Source organism: Pungitius pungitius, chromosome 2, assembly GCF_949316345.1.
Source record: "Pungitius pungitius chromosome 2, fPunPun2.1, whole genome shotgun sequence".
In the NCBI taxonomy this organism is placed as follows: domain Eukaryota; kingdom Metazoa; phylum Chordata; class Actinopteri; order Perciformes; family Gasterosteidae; genus Pungitius; species Pungitius pungitius.
In genome coordinates, this window is record NC_084901.1 from 4,172,771 (window position 1) to 4,191,969 (window position 19,199).

The 19,199-nt window shown below is 47.2% G+C and overlaps 2 protein-coding genes across 3 annotated transcripts; one reads left to right on the forward strand and one right to left on the reverse strand.

Moving 5' to 3' along the window:
- The first annotated feature begins 1,285 nt into the window (after positions 1-1,285).
- On the forward strand, positions 1,286-10,215 carry prmt8b (protein arginine methyltransferase 8b). Its single transcript, XM_037460500.2, has 10 exons — positions 1,286-2,054; positions 2,619-2,843; positions 3,792-3,947; positions 4,574-4,637; positions 5,201-5,343; positions 5,657-5,744; positions 7,033-7,148; positions 8,451-8,601; positions 9,144-9,265; positions 9,508-10,215. Exons 1-10 carry the CDS (start codon positions 1,986-1,988, stop codon positions 9,589-9,591), a joined length of 1,218 nt encoding a protein of 405 aa, XP_037316397.2. The 5' UTR covers positions 1,286-1,985; the 3' UTR covers positions 9,592-10,215.
- A 21-nt stretch (positions 10,216-10,236) lies between these two features.
- cracr2ab (calcium release activated channel regulator 2Ab) lies at positions 10,237-19,199 on the reverse strand. 2 transcript variants are annotated; one of them, XM_062559987.1, is made up of 18 exons: positions 19,001-19,199; positions 17,805-18,171; positions 16,872-16,983; positions 16,419-16,611; positions 16,128-16,274; positions 15,241-15,331; positions 15,032-15,127; positions 14,043-14,230; positions 13,894-13,965; positions 13,673-13,721; positions 13,494-13,576; positions 12,560-13,154; positions 12,293-12,431; positions 11,879-11,960; positions 11,342-11,456; positions 10,982-11,083; positions 10,829-10,905; positions 10,237-10,719 (listed from the first exon to the last, which is right to left on the reverse strand). In XM_062559987.1, the coding sequence occupies exons 2-18, from the start codon at positions 18,033-18,035 to the stop codon at positions 10,632-10,634; spliced, it is 2,460 nt and encodes an 819-aa protein (XP_062415971.1). In that variant the 5' UTR covers positions 18,036-18,171; positions 19,001-19,199; the 3' UTR covers positions 10,237-10,631. The 2 variants fall into 2 exon arrangements, with proteins under 2 accessions (XP_062415971.1, XP_062415966.1); XM_062559982.1 differs by having other exon boundaries at positions 12,560-13,247.

The following is a 19,199-nucleotide window of genomic DNA, read 5'->3' on the forward strand; positions in this document are numbered from 1 at the left end:
AATAAAATAAAAAAAAGTCAATCAATACCAGTCTGCCCACAGCTTTCACTCCTACCCCCACACTGATTGTGTGTGTGTGTTGGATACACACATCATCCTCGAGTGTGATGCGTGGGTCGATGTTCTTAAGCACTCCTGATGGAGCTCATCTACGACTGTGACTCAAACCTGGTGTTTTTTTTCCCATTGTATTGCATTAATGGGACAGAAGCCCATTTTATTTTGTGACAAATATCTTGTGATCATTTTGAGTTATTTACACTGAATATTCGGTTATCATTATGAAGGAGGTACAGATCATACAGTGCGCTGAGTAGAGAATGGTAGTCAAACATCCAGAAGTAACGAGATTTTTTCTACGTTTTCCAGGTTTGAATCTAATTTCTTCATACTGGGTGAATTTAAAATACATGCATCTGCCTATTTAGTCAGAGTTTAGTCATTTCACGCTCACATTTAAGACAAAGATATTCATTCACCTTTTTTCTTTGTAAAATGGAAATATACAGATTTTAGGCTTATGAGCCTGAGGTAAAATATGAGCTACGAGAAACACCTTTAGAGGCTTCACTGATTGGGAGAAAGTGAGATGGTAAGTGTGCATAAAGCCCCCAGTCTGTTTCATCATGAAATTTCAACATATTGTCAGTACTCTACACACGGTACATTTTATTTTTATTTTTATAAGAAGCCTTTACACCAACTACATTTATCATGAAGCCGTTTATGTGGAATTACATGCTGAGAGACAGTTGTCTTGTGCAACACTTGGATGCAACAACATGCACAATTGTGATTGGTTAGTTCTCTTTTCCCTTTGATTGCAGACTCGCTTGAACATGAAACAAGATGATTGATTGACTGATATTATTATGATATTATTATGATCTATTAATCATGCAGGAATCCATCATTACTTCCAAACCATGAAATGTAACCATGGTTTTCTCCTATGTTTCCTTCAATTTACAGGCATAATCAATTCAGGGAAAAATGTAACTGAACACAAAAAAAACTCCTCGAAGCTCCATTCTGATTACCTTAATTCGGAATTTCCCTTTAAACCACACAGCTGCTTAATTTCAATAATAAGGTATGTCCAATAATCTGCAACACGTCACAATAAGCACTTTATTTAGTAGTGCAAAATAGTGAAAATGAACACATCGTACGTTTACACAACACAAAAGGAAGGCACCATATAGGTGTTACATAAGCGAGCGGCTGAGGTGCTCATTGGTTGAGCCGCGATATGATGATGCTGATGATTCCATCCTCTGTGGAAAAGTCTGTTGTAAGGAGGCATCTCACCATTGGGAAGCCCAGAAACAGGCTACACCTCTTATTTTGTTCGGGGGGGTTGTGGGAGAATCTTCACGATTCATTTCATGTCAGCCGCGGGGACATTTTTTTACTTTTAACTTTCTCTCTCTGGCAAAAAAAACCAACCCCGTATTACGCACTCCAAACAGAAGTAGAGGACAAGACGGGTTTTTCTGGTGTGGACTTCTCTTTCCAGACGTGTTTTTTTTTTGTGGTTATTATTTTGTTCGTGGGGGAACACTTTCCATTTCCTGGAGTAGTTTTATCCAGAGGTTATTAAGAATGAGATAGCAGGTATGCCCGCAGTGTACAGCACGAGGACTTCTTCCCAACGGGGCGGACACAAGGACTCCTGCTGGGATCAAACCAGCAACCTTTTAGCGGCAGCAGAGACCTTCCAGCCAACAGGCGCCTTCATTCCATCCATCTCCATGTATTGTATGGACGTTCCCCCCGGCACCAGATCCATTCAAAAACTTTTCTAGACTTCACTTGGTGATACCAAGCTTGCCTCCGCGCCCTTTATTGCCTTTATTTCCTTTAACGTGTACGCGTTATTACAGCCACGGCGGCTCAGTGCCCTTCGTATTCATTCAGTTTGACACGTTTCTGTACACATTTCTACACTTTAAAGAGTTGTGGCTTAAATCTCGCCGGCTCTCATGGGACTGAGGCATTCGTCGCGTTGTTTGCTGCTACGGCGGAAGATGGCGGAGGCGGACAGCTCGGAGGTAGGGGACCTTGTGGTTTCTTGCGCCCCGGCAAATAGCGGGACCCGGGGACACTGTCACGATGCTCGTGTGTGTGGGACGGCGCATTTGACTATGATGCGTGCGAATGTAATTGTGTACATATTTTTGTTTTATTATCGCCGTCGCCTTTTTGGAATCAATGTTGCACCACGCCGGCGCGCGAGCGACGCTTTTGGGTGTTGCAGGTGTTCTGGATGACCCCCCCCCCCCCCCCCCCCCAGGAGTGTGGTTGTGTATTGTGATAATGTTGGCGATGCGGTCGGGTTTTAAATGGTCATCCCGCCGCGCGTCGGACGCGGCGGTGTCCGCTGTCCTTGGTGCTGAAAGCGGAAACCGGCATCTTTTTCCGGCTCTTCCCCGAGTCTCCGTGTCCGCGTGACGTCGGATACTCTGCGTGCACATTCCTGACAGCTTATTTAATAAATTCCCCTTTCGTCCGACCCAAACCCGGCAACCGCTCCTCAAAACCCTTTGCTGTCTCACTCATTCCTGCCTGATCTCGCCCTGTTCAGGTTCTGTGCTTCTTGTCTTCCCCCTCAACAGCGGCAACAGCCTGTCACGTCCCCCCTCTCTCAGTCTGCCCAGCCCGCCCGACTGCCTAAACCAGTGCCTACGACCCACCATGTGCCCTGCATCCCCCGCACGCCTCATGTAGCCGCCAGGGCCACCTGTCCTGGTCGAGGCAAGACTTCCGAATTCATCAGCCCGGAGGAAATGACATCAAGGGACTACTACTTTGACTCGTATGCCCATTTTGGCATCCACGAGGTACTATGCAGCGTTATTATTTATTTGTGGGAGCAGCACCAGATGTTTAACACGATGCTCCTCAACCTGCAGAAGCGTTTTAACCCTGTTAGCGTGGCTTCCTGACAGCAGATCACCTCAAAGCACGTCGCCTGATTTACTGCATGGACAGATAGGCTTTAATTTAAGCTGTGGTGCCCCCCCCCCCCCCCCCAAAAAAAAAAAACAGTGTTCAAAGCTTCTGGCTCTTGTTTACTTTATATCAAAATTAAATTTAATGATGCTCCCAGAATAAACTCCAAACGCAAGAGAGGCAACCGTCCACCAACACAGAAAGGGTGGAGAGTGTGTCACATGAATCTTTTCATTTATACCAGCTATCACTATAGAAACCAGATATGGGCTAATTATATCCCATGTTGAGTTTTTCATAAATGAATAGAATCTGTGTCTGTTCTTGACAGAAAATGAATCTCTAAGCATAATTACATAACCTAGCAAATTACCTAGCAAATGACCTTGATCTGTGAAGGAGTGGTGTTGGGAAAGTTTTGGGGACGTCACAGACCTTTTTTTAAACAGTGTCCATATTTAGCATGTGGGACAGTTTTTGTCTGCTTGCAGAGAAAGAGTGTTGCCCTGATTAGAGGAGTGCAAAGACAAAGTGGGATGTGTGAAAGGGCTAAGGGAGATGGATATCAGGCCGTCCCCAGAGGCGTTGTGTTTTACCCTATTTCAAGAAGCTGTCACTGAGGCTTTTGGCCTACATACTGCCTTCATCTACTTCATTATACAAGAACATGTGTGAACATTTGTATGCTCATTATGTGCAATTATAATGACTATGTTTCCCTTTGAGGATTTGGTAAATCTCATTATTCTTCTAATACCGGTTCTGTGTTGAAGCTCCATTCTGTTTGTGTTTATTAAGTCCACAAGAGCTCTGTTCAATCGCTCTAATTCAAACAGGAGATGCTGAAGGACGAGGTGCGGACGCTGACCTACCGGAACGCCATGTACCACAACAAGCATGTGTTCAAAGACAAAATTGTCCTGGATGTTGGCAGCGGCACCGGGATCCTCTGCATGTTTGCCGCCAACGCCGGCGCCAAACACGTGTACGGGGTGAGACGGATGGATGCACCCTTTTTTGGGGGGGGATTCGTCGTTGGAATCATCCGGCAGATTCTGCTGTTCGACATTAACGAGAGAGAGAGATTCTGCACACCTTTTTAGTGCCCAAATTTATGTCACATCTGGCTCTGCTGTCACATCAATTCTCATCCGGAGCCTTTTCTCTCCTCTATTTAAAATGAACATATTCCTCTTTAGGGCCGGCTCCTTCTGCTCTGTTGAGAAATCTCTCACGAACTGCGAGTATAAGAGACATCTGGCTTGCCTCGACAGAGGTTATACACGGACCGGCAGTGTCTCCGACACTTGTGTATAATTCATACAGAGCAGCACTTTGTATAGGTTTTTAGTGCTGCACAGAATCACAGATCAGGGGCATTAGTGTTTGTATTGATTGGTAGGGTTTGATTGAATGTGTCCTTCTGATATCAACCCGCAGGTTAACCCTCTGTTCACAGGGAGGAAAAACAGTGGATATATTTATATTTTATTCAGGACTAATGAGAATATTCAGGATATGAGTTCCTGTTGCTAGAACATGAACCAACAAACGATGAAGATATTTGCCGAAAGCACGCGACAGTTCACCTCTGTGGTTTTTGCCCTTGTTTCTACAGATTGAATGTTCAAGCATATCCGAATACTCTGAGAAGATTATCAAGTCAAATCACCTACACAATGGTAAGTAGAAAGGGTTTTCTCATTACTGCCGTATTTGTCATACGTGTCGGAATGCAGAGCCGCCCCGATGGTGGTCGGGGGCGGCGTGAAGAATTTGTGTATTTCCCTCATTATTCCGTCGCTAACAGTGTTAGTCACAGTTCTGATTGTTAACTGGCAGCTTGCCTCTGATGTCAAATAAACTGCCATCAATCAGAGTTCCCTCATTACCGTTGTAAAAGCGTGCCACCCCCCCCCACCCCCCCCCCCCACCCCCCCACCCTCCCCGTAGCTTCGGGACCGGCGACAGATGGCGGGTTTCACAACTTGCATATTTGACATCAGGCTGGTTCTAGTTCCGTCTTTTTTTATTTACCTTTATTGTCAAGGCAACGCTTCAATAGTAACTCTCATGTGGCTGTGTTTTTCTTTTAGAAATGAATCTCCTTGCATCTCCACGAAAGTAGACACAGAAAAAAAAACTGATTTACAGAAATCCCAAATCGTAGAACAGCGCCATTGTCCTGCATTGATTTGATGAACGTGTCAGTGTGGTAATTCGTTGCCTGCTGTACACCTTGCAGTCATAACCATCTTCAAGGGCAAGGTGGAGGAGGTGGAGCTCCCTGTGGAAAAGGTGGACATTATCATCTCGGAGTGGATGGGCTATTGCCTCTTCTACGAGTCCATGCTCAACACCGTCATCTTCGCCAGGGACAAGTGGCTGGTATGATAGTGCTGCTGGAGGCTGGATTCAGTATGTGTGTGTGTGTGTGTGTGTCTAGCTGGCTGGTAAAGTAAGGCGTTGGACACATAAACACACAAGACTGTGATGAAGTAGATGCTTGTGTCTGCTGCCCATATGCTCAGGTCATACATGAACAACCTCGCATGTAGGCTTTGTACTCTGCACATGTCATTGTTGTAATACATAGCAGGTGTGCAACCAATAAAGGTGATGGATGGCCTTTTAGTGTTTGTGCGTGCGTGTGTGTGTGTGTGTGTGTGTGCGCGTGCATTAACACTTTTGTTGTATTCAGAAACCTGGAGGCCTGATGTTCCCTGACAGAGCAGCTCTTTACGTGGTTGCCATTGAAGACAGGCAGTACAAAGAATTCAAGATACATTGTGAGTAAATATCAACGGTTTGCTCTCCCTCTAAGCTGTGCAGATGTATTATAAATGTGCAGATGAAGCTCATGTTTCCCATTCTAAGCCATTATTTAAGAGTTAAGAAAAAAAAACAGATATATTAATACAGAAGAAGTCATTAATAAAAGGTCACATTTAAATGAGCAGTTTTTAATAATAAAAAGTAATCCACGGCAGCAACCCATCAGGTTTTGGTTTGAAATGGTAATAACATATAAATAAATAGATCCTGGTTAACAGATGTTAAGCTGCTTATTTGTTCACACGCTTCTTCAAGTGGTCCAAATGTCAAGTTAGCAACCCTAACTTAAGGTAAGAAAGTTAAGCTGGTATAAACAACAGCTAAAAGGATTTTTCTCTACCTGGCACTTCAAATTATACATACAAATGACCATCAATAGACTACTGAACTGGGAACCAAGTGGGGGGGCCTTAACCTAGCGAAATGTACTCAATGGGACGTAAAATGACTCCAAATAGACCAAGACAACACCCCAGAATACAACAGCCACTAACATTCTCACATTCTTTGAATGCAAACGTTACTGATCGATGAACTAATGAAAAATATGCGTCAAAGCATCCGTTAAACTCCCCGCGTGTGTCCTCATATTCATCACAGCGAGAGTGCTGAGCTTAACATTGCGATCCGGATCAAAGCACCAATAATAAAGGTGCCGTTCAAACTCGCGCCAAGGCATCGGATCTGGGTCAGTAACACCTGCTGAGATCCTTTCGCTGCACAGGTGGCTTTCTCCTTCCCACATAAAAGGTTCCTCCGTGGACATAAATGCCAAAAGAATTCAGTGTACCCGAACGTTTGCAATCTCATTTTTTAATTTCCCCTCTGCGTCCTCACCGCTTAGAATTAGTGTTTGGCCCTCTGGCAAAGGAAGGTTGGGTGGACGGACCGAAGGAAAATGGGGGAGGGAATGCCTGCTCGGTGTGATTTCAGCCCAAATTATATTAGGAGAAAAGCCAGACATGGCGGAGGAGGCGGAGGAGTCCTGCGTCTATTTTCAGAGGGCCGTGTCTGTCCCCACTGGATAAACAGAGAGACAGATTTTTTTTTTTTCTGGTATATGTTTAAATGCATTGGGTTTTTTTTTCTCCACCACATTTATATATTTTTTTCGCCGACAGCTTGGCAGGAAACAGAGAGAACAGAGTTTTCGCCAGTGGATAAAAAGTCAGAAAACCAGAAAAAACTGCTTATTCCGTGTTTGCGTGTGTATTGACGTGCGCGCTGTTTGTGTACGCACAGGGTGGGAAAACGTGTATGGCTTCGACATGAGCTGCATTCGCAACGTGGCCATCAAAGAGCCTCTGGTGGACGTGGTGGATCAAAAGCAGGTGGTGACTAACGCCTGCCTCCTAAAGGTCAGCCTATGTCTTTATTCTTTTTTTAAAATCTTTTGTCTTTTGATACATGCGTCCTGAAAGAAATCCCAGCTCGGCTTCCGTTACTTCAAAGTGGCTGGTCTTTTATCACACAATTGAACAATTTAACTTTCATATCATTGCTTTGGTCTCTTTCACTATGACTTCCCTCAGATTTCTTTGTCTTTTTTCATTATTATTTATAATTATTTGTATTTTGAGTTACCCATAAACCCCCTTCTTTGTCCCATATCGTATCGTCCCTTCTTAAGCGCTTCTTCTCACCCTTTATCTGCCCTCACATTCTGTGATTTAAGCAATGACACGCCTCGGTAGATAGAGCGATTGGAGGAGGGGGGGCGGGTTGTCTCACTCCGTCTCTCCCTCTGTGCGACGGAGAGATGTCACATAAGAGCTGGCATCGAGTCACCGGAGGGAATAAGACGGACTCCTAATAATGAGATGCTCGGTCTGAAAGTGTCCATCTACTCTGCGTTTATGTATTTGAGTCTTTTCCACCCCTTTTCCTGCTGCCAGACACCTCACCTCATCTTAATTCAAACTGCCACTCATTCCCCACATGCTATAATTACAACGTCGTCCCCCCCCCCAGGGGGCATTTTTTCTTTTCTCTCTTGCCACAATTGTATGCTGTATACGAAACCGGCCTTGGGAAAAGGGACGAGGTGTTAAATCACAATCTGCCGTGCTGACAAGGCCACATGGGCCCAGCCATGAATTCCCCAGCGGGCCGGGGCGAGATGAACAGGTTGCGGCGTAAAAATCCTCCCTCTCCCCACCCCCCCCGTCCTGTTCCAGACAACGCCATCCGCAGTCTCAAAACCACAGGGACGCCCCCGCCGGGTAAACGAATTGGATTCTTAAAATGTGCGGCCATATTGGCGAGTGCTGGTGCTTGATTAAGACACAAGCCAACACACACAGACACACACACACACACACAGTGACAGCCTCCCTCCTTTGTAGACTTGAGGGAGGACACCCACACAGCATGTGTGCTGCGAACAGGCTTCGTTTTGCCAGCCGTGATTCAACCGGTGGGCTTTGGATCGCGCGCAACGCTAAATGCGGTGAACACTCTGACGGGCATTGACATATAAGGTGTGTGGCGAGCGTGGGGGGGGGGGTGGGGGGACAAGTTGCACGTGTCCATGCAGGAAACACGGGGTCGCGTCGCGAATTTCAAAGAAAACGCGACCCTCCTCTTGAAAGACGTCATTGCAAACGAAAAAAAAAGGTTAAGAGTGAGTGACCCCCTTCGGGCCGCCCTTTCCGATGCAGGAAGTGGACATCTACACCGTGAAGCCGGAGGACCTGTCCTTCACGTCGGCCTTCTGCCTGCAGACCCAGCGCAACGATTACGTCCACGCCCTGGTCACCTACTTCAACATCGAGTTCACCAAGTGTCACAAGAAGACCGGCTTCTCCACTGGTGAGTGGCCACGTGAAATGACGTGACGTCAAAGGAAGTAAAAGTCTTTTCATCCAAAAACATTCAGTTCACGCTCTCCCCCCCCCTCCAATTTTTTCAAATATCTTTCAATATACATGAGCACAAGCACCCTTGGGAAGTAAATGCGCATCCATTAAATAGAAGCTATCGCTCTCCAGCTAAAGATAGTTGCATTATGCCGTTATGTAAGCTGGCGTTGGTACGCTCGGTGCTTACATAACGCCGTGTAGAGGAGGTTCTATGTTTGGCCCAGTCTGTTGGGCCCGAGGCCCGAGCATCACTGAAGGAGTTCAGCCTCTGTATTCCTCCCACTTGGTGAGCCACTCTCAGGTGCTTTGCTTTCGACATTTTAACGTGCCCGAGGGAGCAGAGTGTCCCTTAGAATTAAAAACTCGTGTTCTCGCGCTCACCCTGAACCTCTCTGTCCGATTTTGCTCGTTTCTTTTTTTTTTTAAACCTCCTTCTGCCTCTTTGTCTCGTTCCCTCGTGCACACGATGTTCCTTTCTGTCCTCTGTCTCAGCCCCAGATGCTGCCAGCACACACTGGAAGCAGACAGTGTTTTACTTAGAGGACTACTTAACTGTCAAGAAGGGAGAGGAGATCTTTGGGAGTATTGCTGTCAGGCCCAACGACAAGAATGTGGTAAGACTCGTGAAATAACGTTTTTTTTAATGCAATTTCCTCATCTAGATTCTAGAATATAACTAACAACATAAATGTTGCAGAGTAAAAGGTAAGATTTTTTCCTATTATAAAATATACCACATTAGGGTTTAATAGTTTTGAAATACTGAAGTGCATACACACAAGTAAATGCTAAATGCTCGGGTTCGGCTACCTTTTGGTCACGAATCTTAATTAAAAGACGTTTTCCTCATCTGCAGCGCGACCTCGAGTTCACGATGGAGCTCGACTTCAAAGGACAACTATGCGAGGCCGCCATTTCCCACGACTACAAAATGCGTTAGGAGCGACAACCGCCGACCCACCACCCTCCGCCGCTCTCGAGGGAGCGGCCCGGGCACGCATTCCGATTGGAGGCCGTCACGCCAGCGCCCCAGTGATGTCATCAGAATAGGCAAATATCTATCAGCGACCGGGTCCGACCGGGCCTGCACTCCATCGACCTGGGCACATCGCCGAATGTAACATCCTAAATGAACTTGATTTTTTTTTCTTTTTTTTCTGAACTTTTGTTACATTTCAGTATAAATGAGTCTTTGTAATTGTTAGTGCAGCTAAACGAAAGGCGTTGATGTTGAGAGGGTCACCGCACGGTCATCATCGGTTTCTTCTTTTAGTCATCGTCAAAATGTATTACGCAACGTGTTTAGAGAGTGACGTAAATTAAGTGTTTTACGCACGTGTGAAATGTATTATTATTATTTTTTTAATCTTAAATTGAGGATATTTCAGAACAAACGTGCTCTGGAGCCAGAAGAAAAGAGAACAATGCCTCAGAACAACAACAACAGACACAGATGCAATATGCCATGTACCGCTTTGTTTTGATTGGACAAAGAATATGTAAGAAAAAAAAAAAAGGAAAAATACATGGACAACGATGATGAATAAAATGTCAAAGAATTCGATTCTTCGTGTTTTGATTTACATTTTAATAATTCAGCTCAGTTTAAATACAAATTATAACTACATTAACATACACAAAACCAATACAAAGTAACACTTTTATGCTAGCATTCTTTTACGACTAACTGTAGATAAGATTTATCTCTAAGGTGACGGTAAAGTAATCAAAAAACAGATCAAGTTTCTATTTTAAATCCGTTAGACAACACTACTGTGATTTCATGCCACACGGTATTTTGTACAGGAAATGGCTGCTTCAGACGAGCTCCCCCTCTGACGGAGCCTCCTCAGAAATGTCCTCCGTGTGGACAAAGGACAAAACGGAGACGCTTCTACGATGAAGCTCGCGCGCGGTTTCTTTGCGGCGCCCCGCGATCAGCGACCCAACACCTGGGTTCTGAACTCGAGTTCCCGAGCCTCACTTGCAGCAGGCTTTCTTCTTCAGGGGCAGAGCAGTCAGGATGACTGTTGCATCCCTCACCCTGTCCTCCTGCTCCATCAGCACCCTGAAAAGGCCAAGACAGAAAAGCAGACCGGGTGATCCACCGTCGGCCAGTGTGGTCTGTCCCTTGACAGCCGTCATTGTTTGACACCCGTGTTGGCGTTGGATCTCACCTGGCCAGGCGTGTGAGGGACTCCGTCACATTCTTGGCAGTGTAGGCACTGACCTCGAAGAACATCACCTTGTTTTCCTACACGGGGGGGGGGAGGGGGGAGGGGCGTCATTTTCGCGCTTCGAACCGCGTGAATCGAATGAAACCAACTCACGCGAGCCAGCTGCTCGGCCTCTTTGAAGGACACCTCCCTGTCTCCGTCCATGTCCATTTTGTTGCCCAAGAGGAGGATGGGGATCCCTTCTCCTGCCGCTTCCTGAAAACGAGCGGTCGAAATAGACACTTTTACATGTCACTGTGGAAAAACTGAAATAAAGAAATCAAGATATTTGCTTGATGTGCTACTCAGAGATGACAAAACCCTTAAAGACTCAAATAAATAGCTCAACATTTTGACGTTTACAAATGGTACAAACCTGTAAATGCAGAAAAGCATTTAAATGAATGTTTCATAAACAAACCCACTATAATCCTCAAAGCGAGGGGATCTTGTTTTGGGGTCAAAAGGTCAGACCTGGACATTGCTGAGCCACGGCCGCACGGCTCTGTAGCTCTCCTCCACAGTGACGTCGTACATCACCACCACGCCGTCGGCCTTGCGGAAGAACTGCTTGGTTATGCTGCGGTACCTGTGCAGAGAGGAGCACTGAACACCCCAAGTGTCTCATATGCGCCATTATGCATACGGGTATCCATTAAATATACTTCGTAGTACGACAAATACACATTAAGGGTGTATATATTTGAACATATCACACTTTTAAATACTACACTAATAGGTGTTGCTTTGCAATGTATTTAGTAGTAGTGCTTATTAACTTATAAAGCTTATTACACGACATCACAGAACTGCTTAAAATGTATTTATTGATATTCCAAAGTATTTTATTCCTTTCTTTCTCTAGGAGGGGGGGGGCAGTTGGTAATTCTAAACATGTCAGGAAATCAACTACAAATGATATGTCAATTTTGATATTATTTTCTCAAATCGAAGTCATGTTTTAAATGAAAGCATATTGCACCTAAATTAAATAAATAAGTAAAACCCTACCTCTCTTGGCCCGCCGTGTCCCACAGCTGCATGGCCACCTGCATGTTGTCCAGTGTCAGTGTCTTCACACTGTAGTCAACACCTAAACCACACAACCAGGATGCATTATTCCTCTCTTAGTAGAACAAATGAGAAAATAAAGAAAACTGCGGCAGACCAACAGAGACCAAAGCGGCCACCAGGGGGCCTCATTCCAGAGGAGGCAAAGATGAAAAGATGAAAAGCCAGGAGAAAAAAAAAAAAACGAATCACAAGTGACATAATCTGCAGCACAATGCGGGCCAGGGCTCTCAGACGGGCAGCGTGACTTCACAAGCCCTTCCATGTGACGCCAAGTCACGCGCCGATCTTCTGGGCTAGCATCCACAAACACAGCCCCCCCCACCATCGTCACCACGATGTTTCTCTTCTCACCCACAGTGGCGGTGGTGGAAGGGCGGAAGCGGCCCTCGCAGAAGGAGCGCAGCAGGGACGTCTTGCCCACGCTCGAGTTGCCGACCAGCACCACTTTGAATAGGCGGTCCGGGGCGAACGGCGCCGCTTCTCTCGCGTTCTGCAGCGGGGGGGGGGGGAAAACACGCGAGTGGGAGAGCAGGGAGACAGACAGAGAAGTTGATGTTAACCCGGGGGGGCGGTTAAAAATCAAAACACGCTCGCAGCTCCAAAGCCGCGTGGACGTACTTGATGCGTCTCCTTTCCCACCGATTGTCCCCGAGGGGACATGGGCGTCTTCTTAACGCGGGACTTCCTGGCTGGGGGGGCTTCTGCCGACACGGGGACGTGACTCGGGGGCGGGACGACGCTGCTTTCAAGGTCACTCTGGGCTCCCTCCTCCTCCTCCTCCTCCTCCTCCTCCTCCTCATCGGCCATCTCGTCCTCCTCCTCGCTGAGCTGGTGCAGTAAAGGTTGAGGCCCCCCCTGGAGCAGGTGGGGCAGGTGGTCCTCCTCGATGGAGATAACCCGGCGTAGGGGCCACCCGTCGGGAGGGGCGTCCAGGACCTCCTCCTTCGCCCCGGTCTTCTTCTTCACTTCCACCCTCTTCGCTCGGTCTTTGGCCGTCACTCGCTTGGTGGCGGCCATCTTTCCGGCGGATTTTTTGGCCTTTGGCTTCGCGTCGTGCGCCTTGGACGGGGCGGGGTTGGCGTAGCCGTTGGCTAATCCGGTGTGTTTCTTCCCCGCGGGGCGTTGTTGACATGCGGGGGTGCTAACGGTGGCAGCGGTACTGGTGGTAGTGGTGGTGATGGAGGAGGAGGAGGAGGGGGGGGCGTCATCTTCACTACACGAAGAGGGAGAAACAAACACGATTTGAAGGTGCTCTATAGGCAGGGCCTCCAGAGACTGGTAGGACCCGTCCACCAACAGTGGGGCTCTTAAAGAAACAGAGGAGAAACAGAGGATAAACTGGGTCAATTCGCTCGACTGAGATGGAAAATCTGGGAGGCCAAAGCAGTCAAATGTTTGATTTTGAGTCTAATCTAAACAACAACAAAAAAGTGAGAATTGTAGAATCAGATATCCTCTGTTTTCCCTTCATTGACACACTTTTTCCACATTAAACTGAGGCGGAAACACAGGAACTACTCGGATGGGAGTATTCGGAAGAAAACTGAATCACCTTTTTACTGGCTGGCTGCCGTCATCAAATATGTTGGCGAGGCCTGTTCTCTGCTTCTGCTTCTTTCTGAGTGAGTTCCGGGGCTTTTTTAAACAAAGGGTCAGGGTACGTTTGTGTTAGAGAGAGGACGCCACGATAAGACGCTAGACGCAGTGCAATCACATGAAGCGTTTACTCACTACGCCGCAGCATATGTCTCGCTCGTCTTTCAAATGCTTGTTCATCTCTCTGGGAAAATTGAAAAGGGAAAAATAAAATAATGACGAGGGCGGAAAAAGAGGAAATGCAGTGAAAAGCATGAAAAAGAACGAGGGCTGCTTCGACTTTCGCCACCGGATTTGGGAGGTTTTGCCAATCGCGACTTAATCAGAGGCCAAAAACATCAGGCGTGAGGTCACACCTGAGCAGGTCGAGCTGCTTTTGGAGACTTTGCTTCTCTCTCTGCAGTCCCTCCGTCACTCTGTACATTTCCCTGAAACAGGACAAACTCGATGTTATGCAGAAGCCCCGTTGAGTGTGTGTGTGTGTGTGTGTGTCACGTGCACCCACATCTCTTTCTCCTGCTGCAGACGGGCGGCCTGCTCCTGCAGCAGGGCCAGCTGCTCCTGGGCCAGCCCCAGCTCCTGGCTGGTGCCCTCCAGCGCCCGGCACAGCTCGTCGTTGGTCACCTTCAGCTTGACGTTCTCCACGGTGCTCTCCTGCTTCTCGCTGTGGAGCTCGTGACACTGGAGTTCTAACTGGAGGGAGACAGGGAGGGGGAGGGGGGGTGGGGGTTCTTGGAGTGTGTCTACGGTGGAAAGGTCCCTACAACACTTCACAGTGAAGGATTAACGCAGTCTACATGCTTCAAATGTTCCCCCCCCAGAGTTCGAAGGTGATGGTTTTCGCATTTCAACCATGAGTCACCAGAAGTGTCGTATATGGAAGTAAATCTGTGTCATCGGGTATTGAAAATAAAAAAAAGGTGATTGAATTTCTAGCACTGAATATTTATGCATTAAAATTACATACCTGAATGTTTTTCAACATTAAAACACTAAAATATTCAACTGAAAAAAAAAATCATGGTTACAATATTCAGCCCAAAAAATTCAGCTGCAAAAACACCAACATCCGGGACACTAAGGTAGAGCAATCGATTCTAGATTCAAGATCAGGAGCGTGCGTCAAGCTAAAGGAGCGAGCACCCAAAACACCTTGGGCTTCGGATTGTAAACATGTCCAATAATAACGGGGCTTTAACTCTTCTTCATGCCATCAGTGTGGTTTGTGTCCGTAAGATTCCGTAATAGACTGCTGCCATTTGTACATTAACAGACTGTATTGAATTTTTTGGGCTGAATATTGTAACCATGATTTTTTTTTTGCGGCTGAATATTTTAACAGTATTTTTTTTTTAGGTTGAATTTTTTCCAGTGTTTTGATGTTGAAAAACGTTCAGGTCACATCATTTCAATGCATAAATATTCAGTGCTAGAAATTCAATCAGCTTTTTATTTCAACACCCCGATGACACGGATTTACATGCATAGTCGTACCCGTTTCTGCTTCTGGAACAGCTGCTCCAGCTCACTCTCCTTGGAGGACAGCTGATGCTCCAGGTCGTGGCTGCGCACCTGGAGGCGCTCCGCGTCCTGCGCGGTCAGAGGAAGAGAGACGTGCAAATGACAACGTGGTTGCCAGCAGGTCAGGCGCTAGAGCACCCCGTGTAGGTTTTTTTTTCTGCGCGCGTTCGAGCGCCCCGCACCTTGAGCACCAGCCGGTCTTTCTCGTTTTTGATCTGCGCCTCCATCTCTTCGTATAAGTAACGGATCTCGCTGTCGTGCGTTGCGGCCTTCCTGCGCAGAGACGTTGCATTTGAGGTTAGTGGCGAGGGACGTGCGGCGCGACGTGATATGATATCAAGAAGCTAAACAGCATTGTTGTGTAGGTCGAGGTTAAGGCCGGTTGTTGCACGCGAATACTTGAGCGCACAGAGCAACGCGGCTTCCTTTTCAAAAGAATACCGAGCGGTATTTAAAAGCGAATGTCTTCAGTATTCGTGGTCTGTGGGCGAGCTAATGCCACAGACCTCATGAGCAATTCAACCCTGCATTGACTATTGCAAACACAAACACTCTTTAGGAGGCAGACATACAAGTGGAGACACTCACAAGGACAAACCCTTTCCTCCTCCTTTCCAATCAACCGTTATACATATTAATATTAACGTAAGTGTGCACCTTTGTGCTGTATAATAACTTGTGTAGCCAGTTACGACTGCAATGTGTGTTATACGTCTTACAGCATAGTGTTTATGTGTCTGGGTGGTCGGACTTGTGAGCGCGCCTGCAGATTTGTGGTCATTTGACACGGATAAAAGGGGTCGTTCCACAGAGAATTAGAGATAAATCCATGCAAACCCTCCGCGGGCTGCAGGCCCAGCATTAGGAAGGAAAATGAACACACACACACACAAAGTTACGTTACTGTTTGTTCTGGTGTCTAAACACAAAGTGTTGGAATTAATTGAGGCATCCAGGATCTACTCTCACTGTTCGCTGCTCTTTTTCACGTTACCATCTCTCACAATGAGAGTAAAACACTACATTTCCTTCTTAGATTTCTCTTCTTATAGTCGTGACTGCAACTGACCTCTGTAGGGCGCTCTCCATCTCCTTCTTCTCCTTGTGGGCGTCTTTTATCTGGTGTGTGACCCTGGCCAGGAACTCCTCGAAATTGGACAAGAGGTGAGGCTCATCCCGCCTGAGCTGAGCCCAAAGGCTGCGCACCTCGCCCGGACTGGAAAGGCGCCACAGAAACAGAGTGAGATTAGTCAAACTGAAGGACACCTCGGGGTGTCAAATAGGGATTACGGAAGTCTATCACGCCGAGAAAAAAAAAAAAGAAATATGCAGAAAAAGGATTTGGAGTGATTACACTCACTCCTCAAACACATTGCCGGCCCCCAGGCTCTCCAGCAGCATACAGAAGTGCCCCTCCTCCTCCTCGTCTTCGACCCCGGACAGCTTGGCGTCCCATTGGCTCTGATAAAGGGCTTCCTTTGCCCTGACGGCGGGGCCGGGGGCCTGATTTGGATTGTCGGCCACAGAGATCCTGCGGCCGTGCAGGAATTGACCTGCGGCACGACAACACACGAGTGCACATGTGAAGAAAAAAAAAATACATTATCTACATTTAAAATGGCACCGACGCTTGATCCAATACACTCCACGACCTTACTTGGTCTGGTATGCAAAGTAGCTCATGTTGGCTAATGTTTGCAAACTTCACAGCGAAGTTGCATAACTGACATTACCGAGTGAGGTTATTGACTTTATGACTATTTGCATCTTCACGCCGCATCTATGGACCTCAAAAGGTTTGCAGGCGACCTACTGAATCCGGAGGAAAATGCCTCCAGCGTGAGGTAGCCGGCGCGCTCTGTATCCAGGGAATCAAACACATCCTCCAGCTCCTCGGCGGACAGAGGCAGCCGTCTGTGGAGCCTCTGCCGAGAAAAGCACACAAACACACACACGCACGAGGCGCTTAAACCGCTGTCCTGCAGGAATGATCATCGGCGCGGCCCCGAGGGGGGGTTTGGATCACAAACCAAATGGATGGATGCCACCTATAAAACGAGCAGCGTTAAAACCTTCACACCCAGCAGCGTGTGGCTGTAGCTCTCTGGCTCAAAGTGGCTCTCCTCTGCGTCCCCCCCCCCCCCCCCACCCCGAGAACAACGAGCGGCAAAAGCAGAAGGCCCCGTGCCAACGAAGGGACACGAGGTCAGCTCGTATTGTTCCTGTGTGCCGTGTGGTGCGAGAGGTGGACCTCTGTACCCGTGCACACATTCCCATCAATGGTGCTTCTCTGACACTTCACCGGGCCGCTCGAGTGGGCTGAGTGGGTGGGGCGCCCCCGTCGAATAAGGGGGGGGGGACATGATGTGGAAGAAATAAATTCAGAGTCGAGCAAAAACGCCATTCGCCGATGTAACGTTAGCGAGGCACGCTCAACTGTGCTCCAGGGACATTTGGGGGGGGGGGGGGGGGGGGGGCCTTAATGCAGGGGGCCACTACATTCTAGAAGAAAGCCACGAAAGAAAACCTTTGTGCTTTGACCGTCTTTTTCTTTCTTTTTTTTTGAAAGCCTCGAGAATGTTTGAGGAAAGAAATTCTAAACTGCAGCTCTAATGACGTGGCATCAACCTCCCTGCGGATGAACTGGGCAGCTCAGACCTCCTCCAGCATGCAAAACTTAACTATTAACTCAAGTATTTATCCCGTTTAACGCATTAACAACGCACACACATCCGGCTTCTCTAACCCTCATGTCAGTGCGGGATATACAGCCTTTGCCCTCTACGTCGCAGGTCTGGAAGAACTCCTTGGTCTTGTCCAGCAGGGCGATCCGCCCCCAGTCGGAGTTCCTCCTCCCTTGGTTCGGTCCGCCGCCGTTCACCCTGCCTTCCTCCTCCTCCTCCTCCTCCATGTCGGGGACTACTTTCTTCCCCAAGCGCTGTGTCGAATTGGCATGAATTTCAGTGGGATCAGACATGAGCCATCCTTACTGGGGCTTGTTTTTAGTGCTCTGGGGCTCTCAGAGTCGCCATGACGACGGAGACAGGAAGCGGCGTCAGGTGATGAGATCACTGATAACTTTGCGGCTTATGAATGGACTTGGTTGCACGCTCCTGTGTGAGAAAGAGAAAGAGTTCAGTTCAGCAGTCATCTCAACTTAATACCACCTAGTAGAAGGTGATTTTTTTGGAGGAAACCTGTGGTCAGATGTTTCGGTTACACAAGCGATCAGAACATTAATACAACAAGACCTCACGACTTGGAACGATACAGTACTTCCCTTTTTCTAATAAGCCAGGAACAAGCAACTCAAAAGGCATGAAAACAGTGTGAAGGATTATCTTAATACCTCGCCGTATAGAACACATGACAGCGTAAGGCCTGTTTACCAGAGCTAAATTCCAACCCCCCCCCACACACACCTGACAGTGGTTTTTTGTCTTAGTTGCACCAACGTAACCTAAAGCAAGGTTTGAAGCACCGTGCAGCTCGCGTTAACAGCTCTGCAGCAGATTGCAGAAATGAACACGCAGATTTGTGATTGTCACGCATGTCGACCAACTTCACGTGGTGGAAAGGTTGGTTTTATCAGTTAGTGAGTCGGCAGGTTTAGGTTTCGCAACAAAGCTTGCTGCAAGTTAAACATTACACAACACACTTCTATTAGTATCCTCATATGACTTGTTGAACACAAACACATTCCTGTCTTGCACAGGCCTCGAGGATGTCCCTCTGCAGAAGAACTTTACTACAGAGAACTCCTTTACGCTTCCAAATATAAAGTATGAAGGACACAAAAAAAAAAGCTTTGGTTCTTTTAAAACAAAAAAGGATTTTCTTTCGCCAGAGTTTGCGACTTTAAGCAGACACGCGGCTTTAAACGTACTTTTGAGTCACAAATGGCATCTTTAAATAAACCAGAAACTGAAGGAGATGTCTTACCTTGTAGAAAAGAAACTGAATCCTTTTTCTTTTTCTGCTCTCAGCATCAACAGAGCAGTGAGCGCGCTCTGTGTTTAGGAAGCCTTGCCTCACAGATGAATGTCTGAGAAGTCATTCTGAGACCATGTGATGTCATGAGGAAGCGGCCGGAGGCTTTTCAGTCTGCGTCCGCTGTGACGGAGAAGGTTGCAAGGGGGTT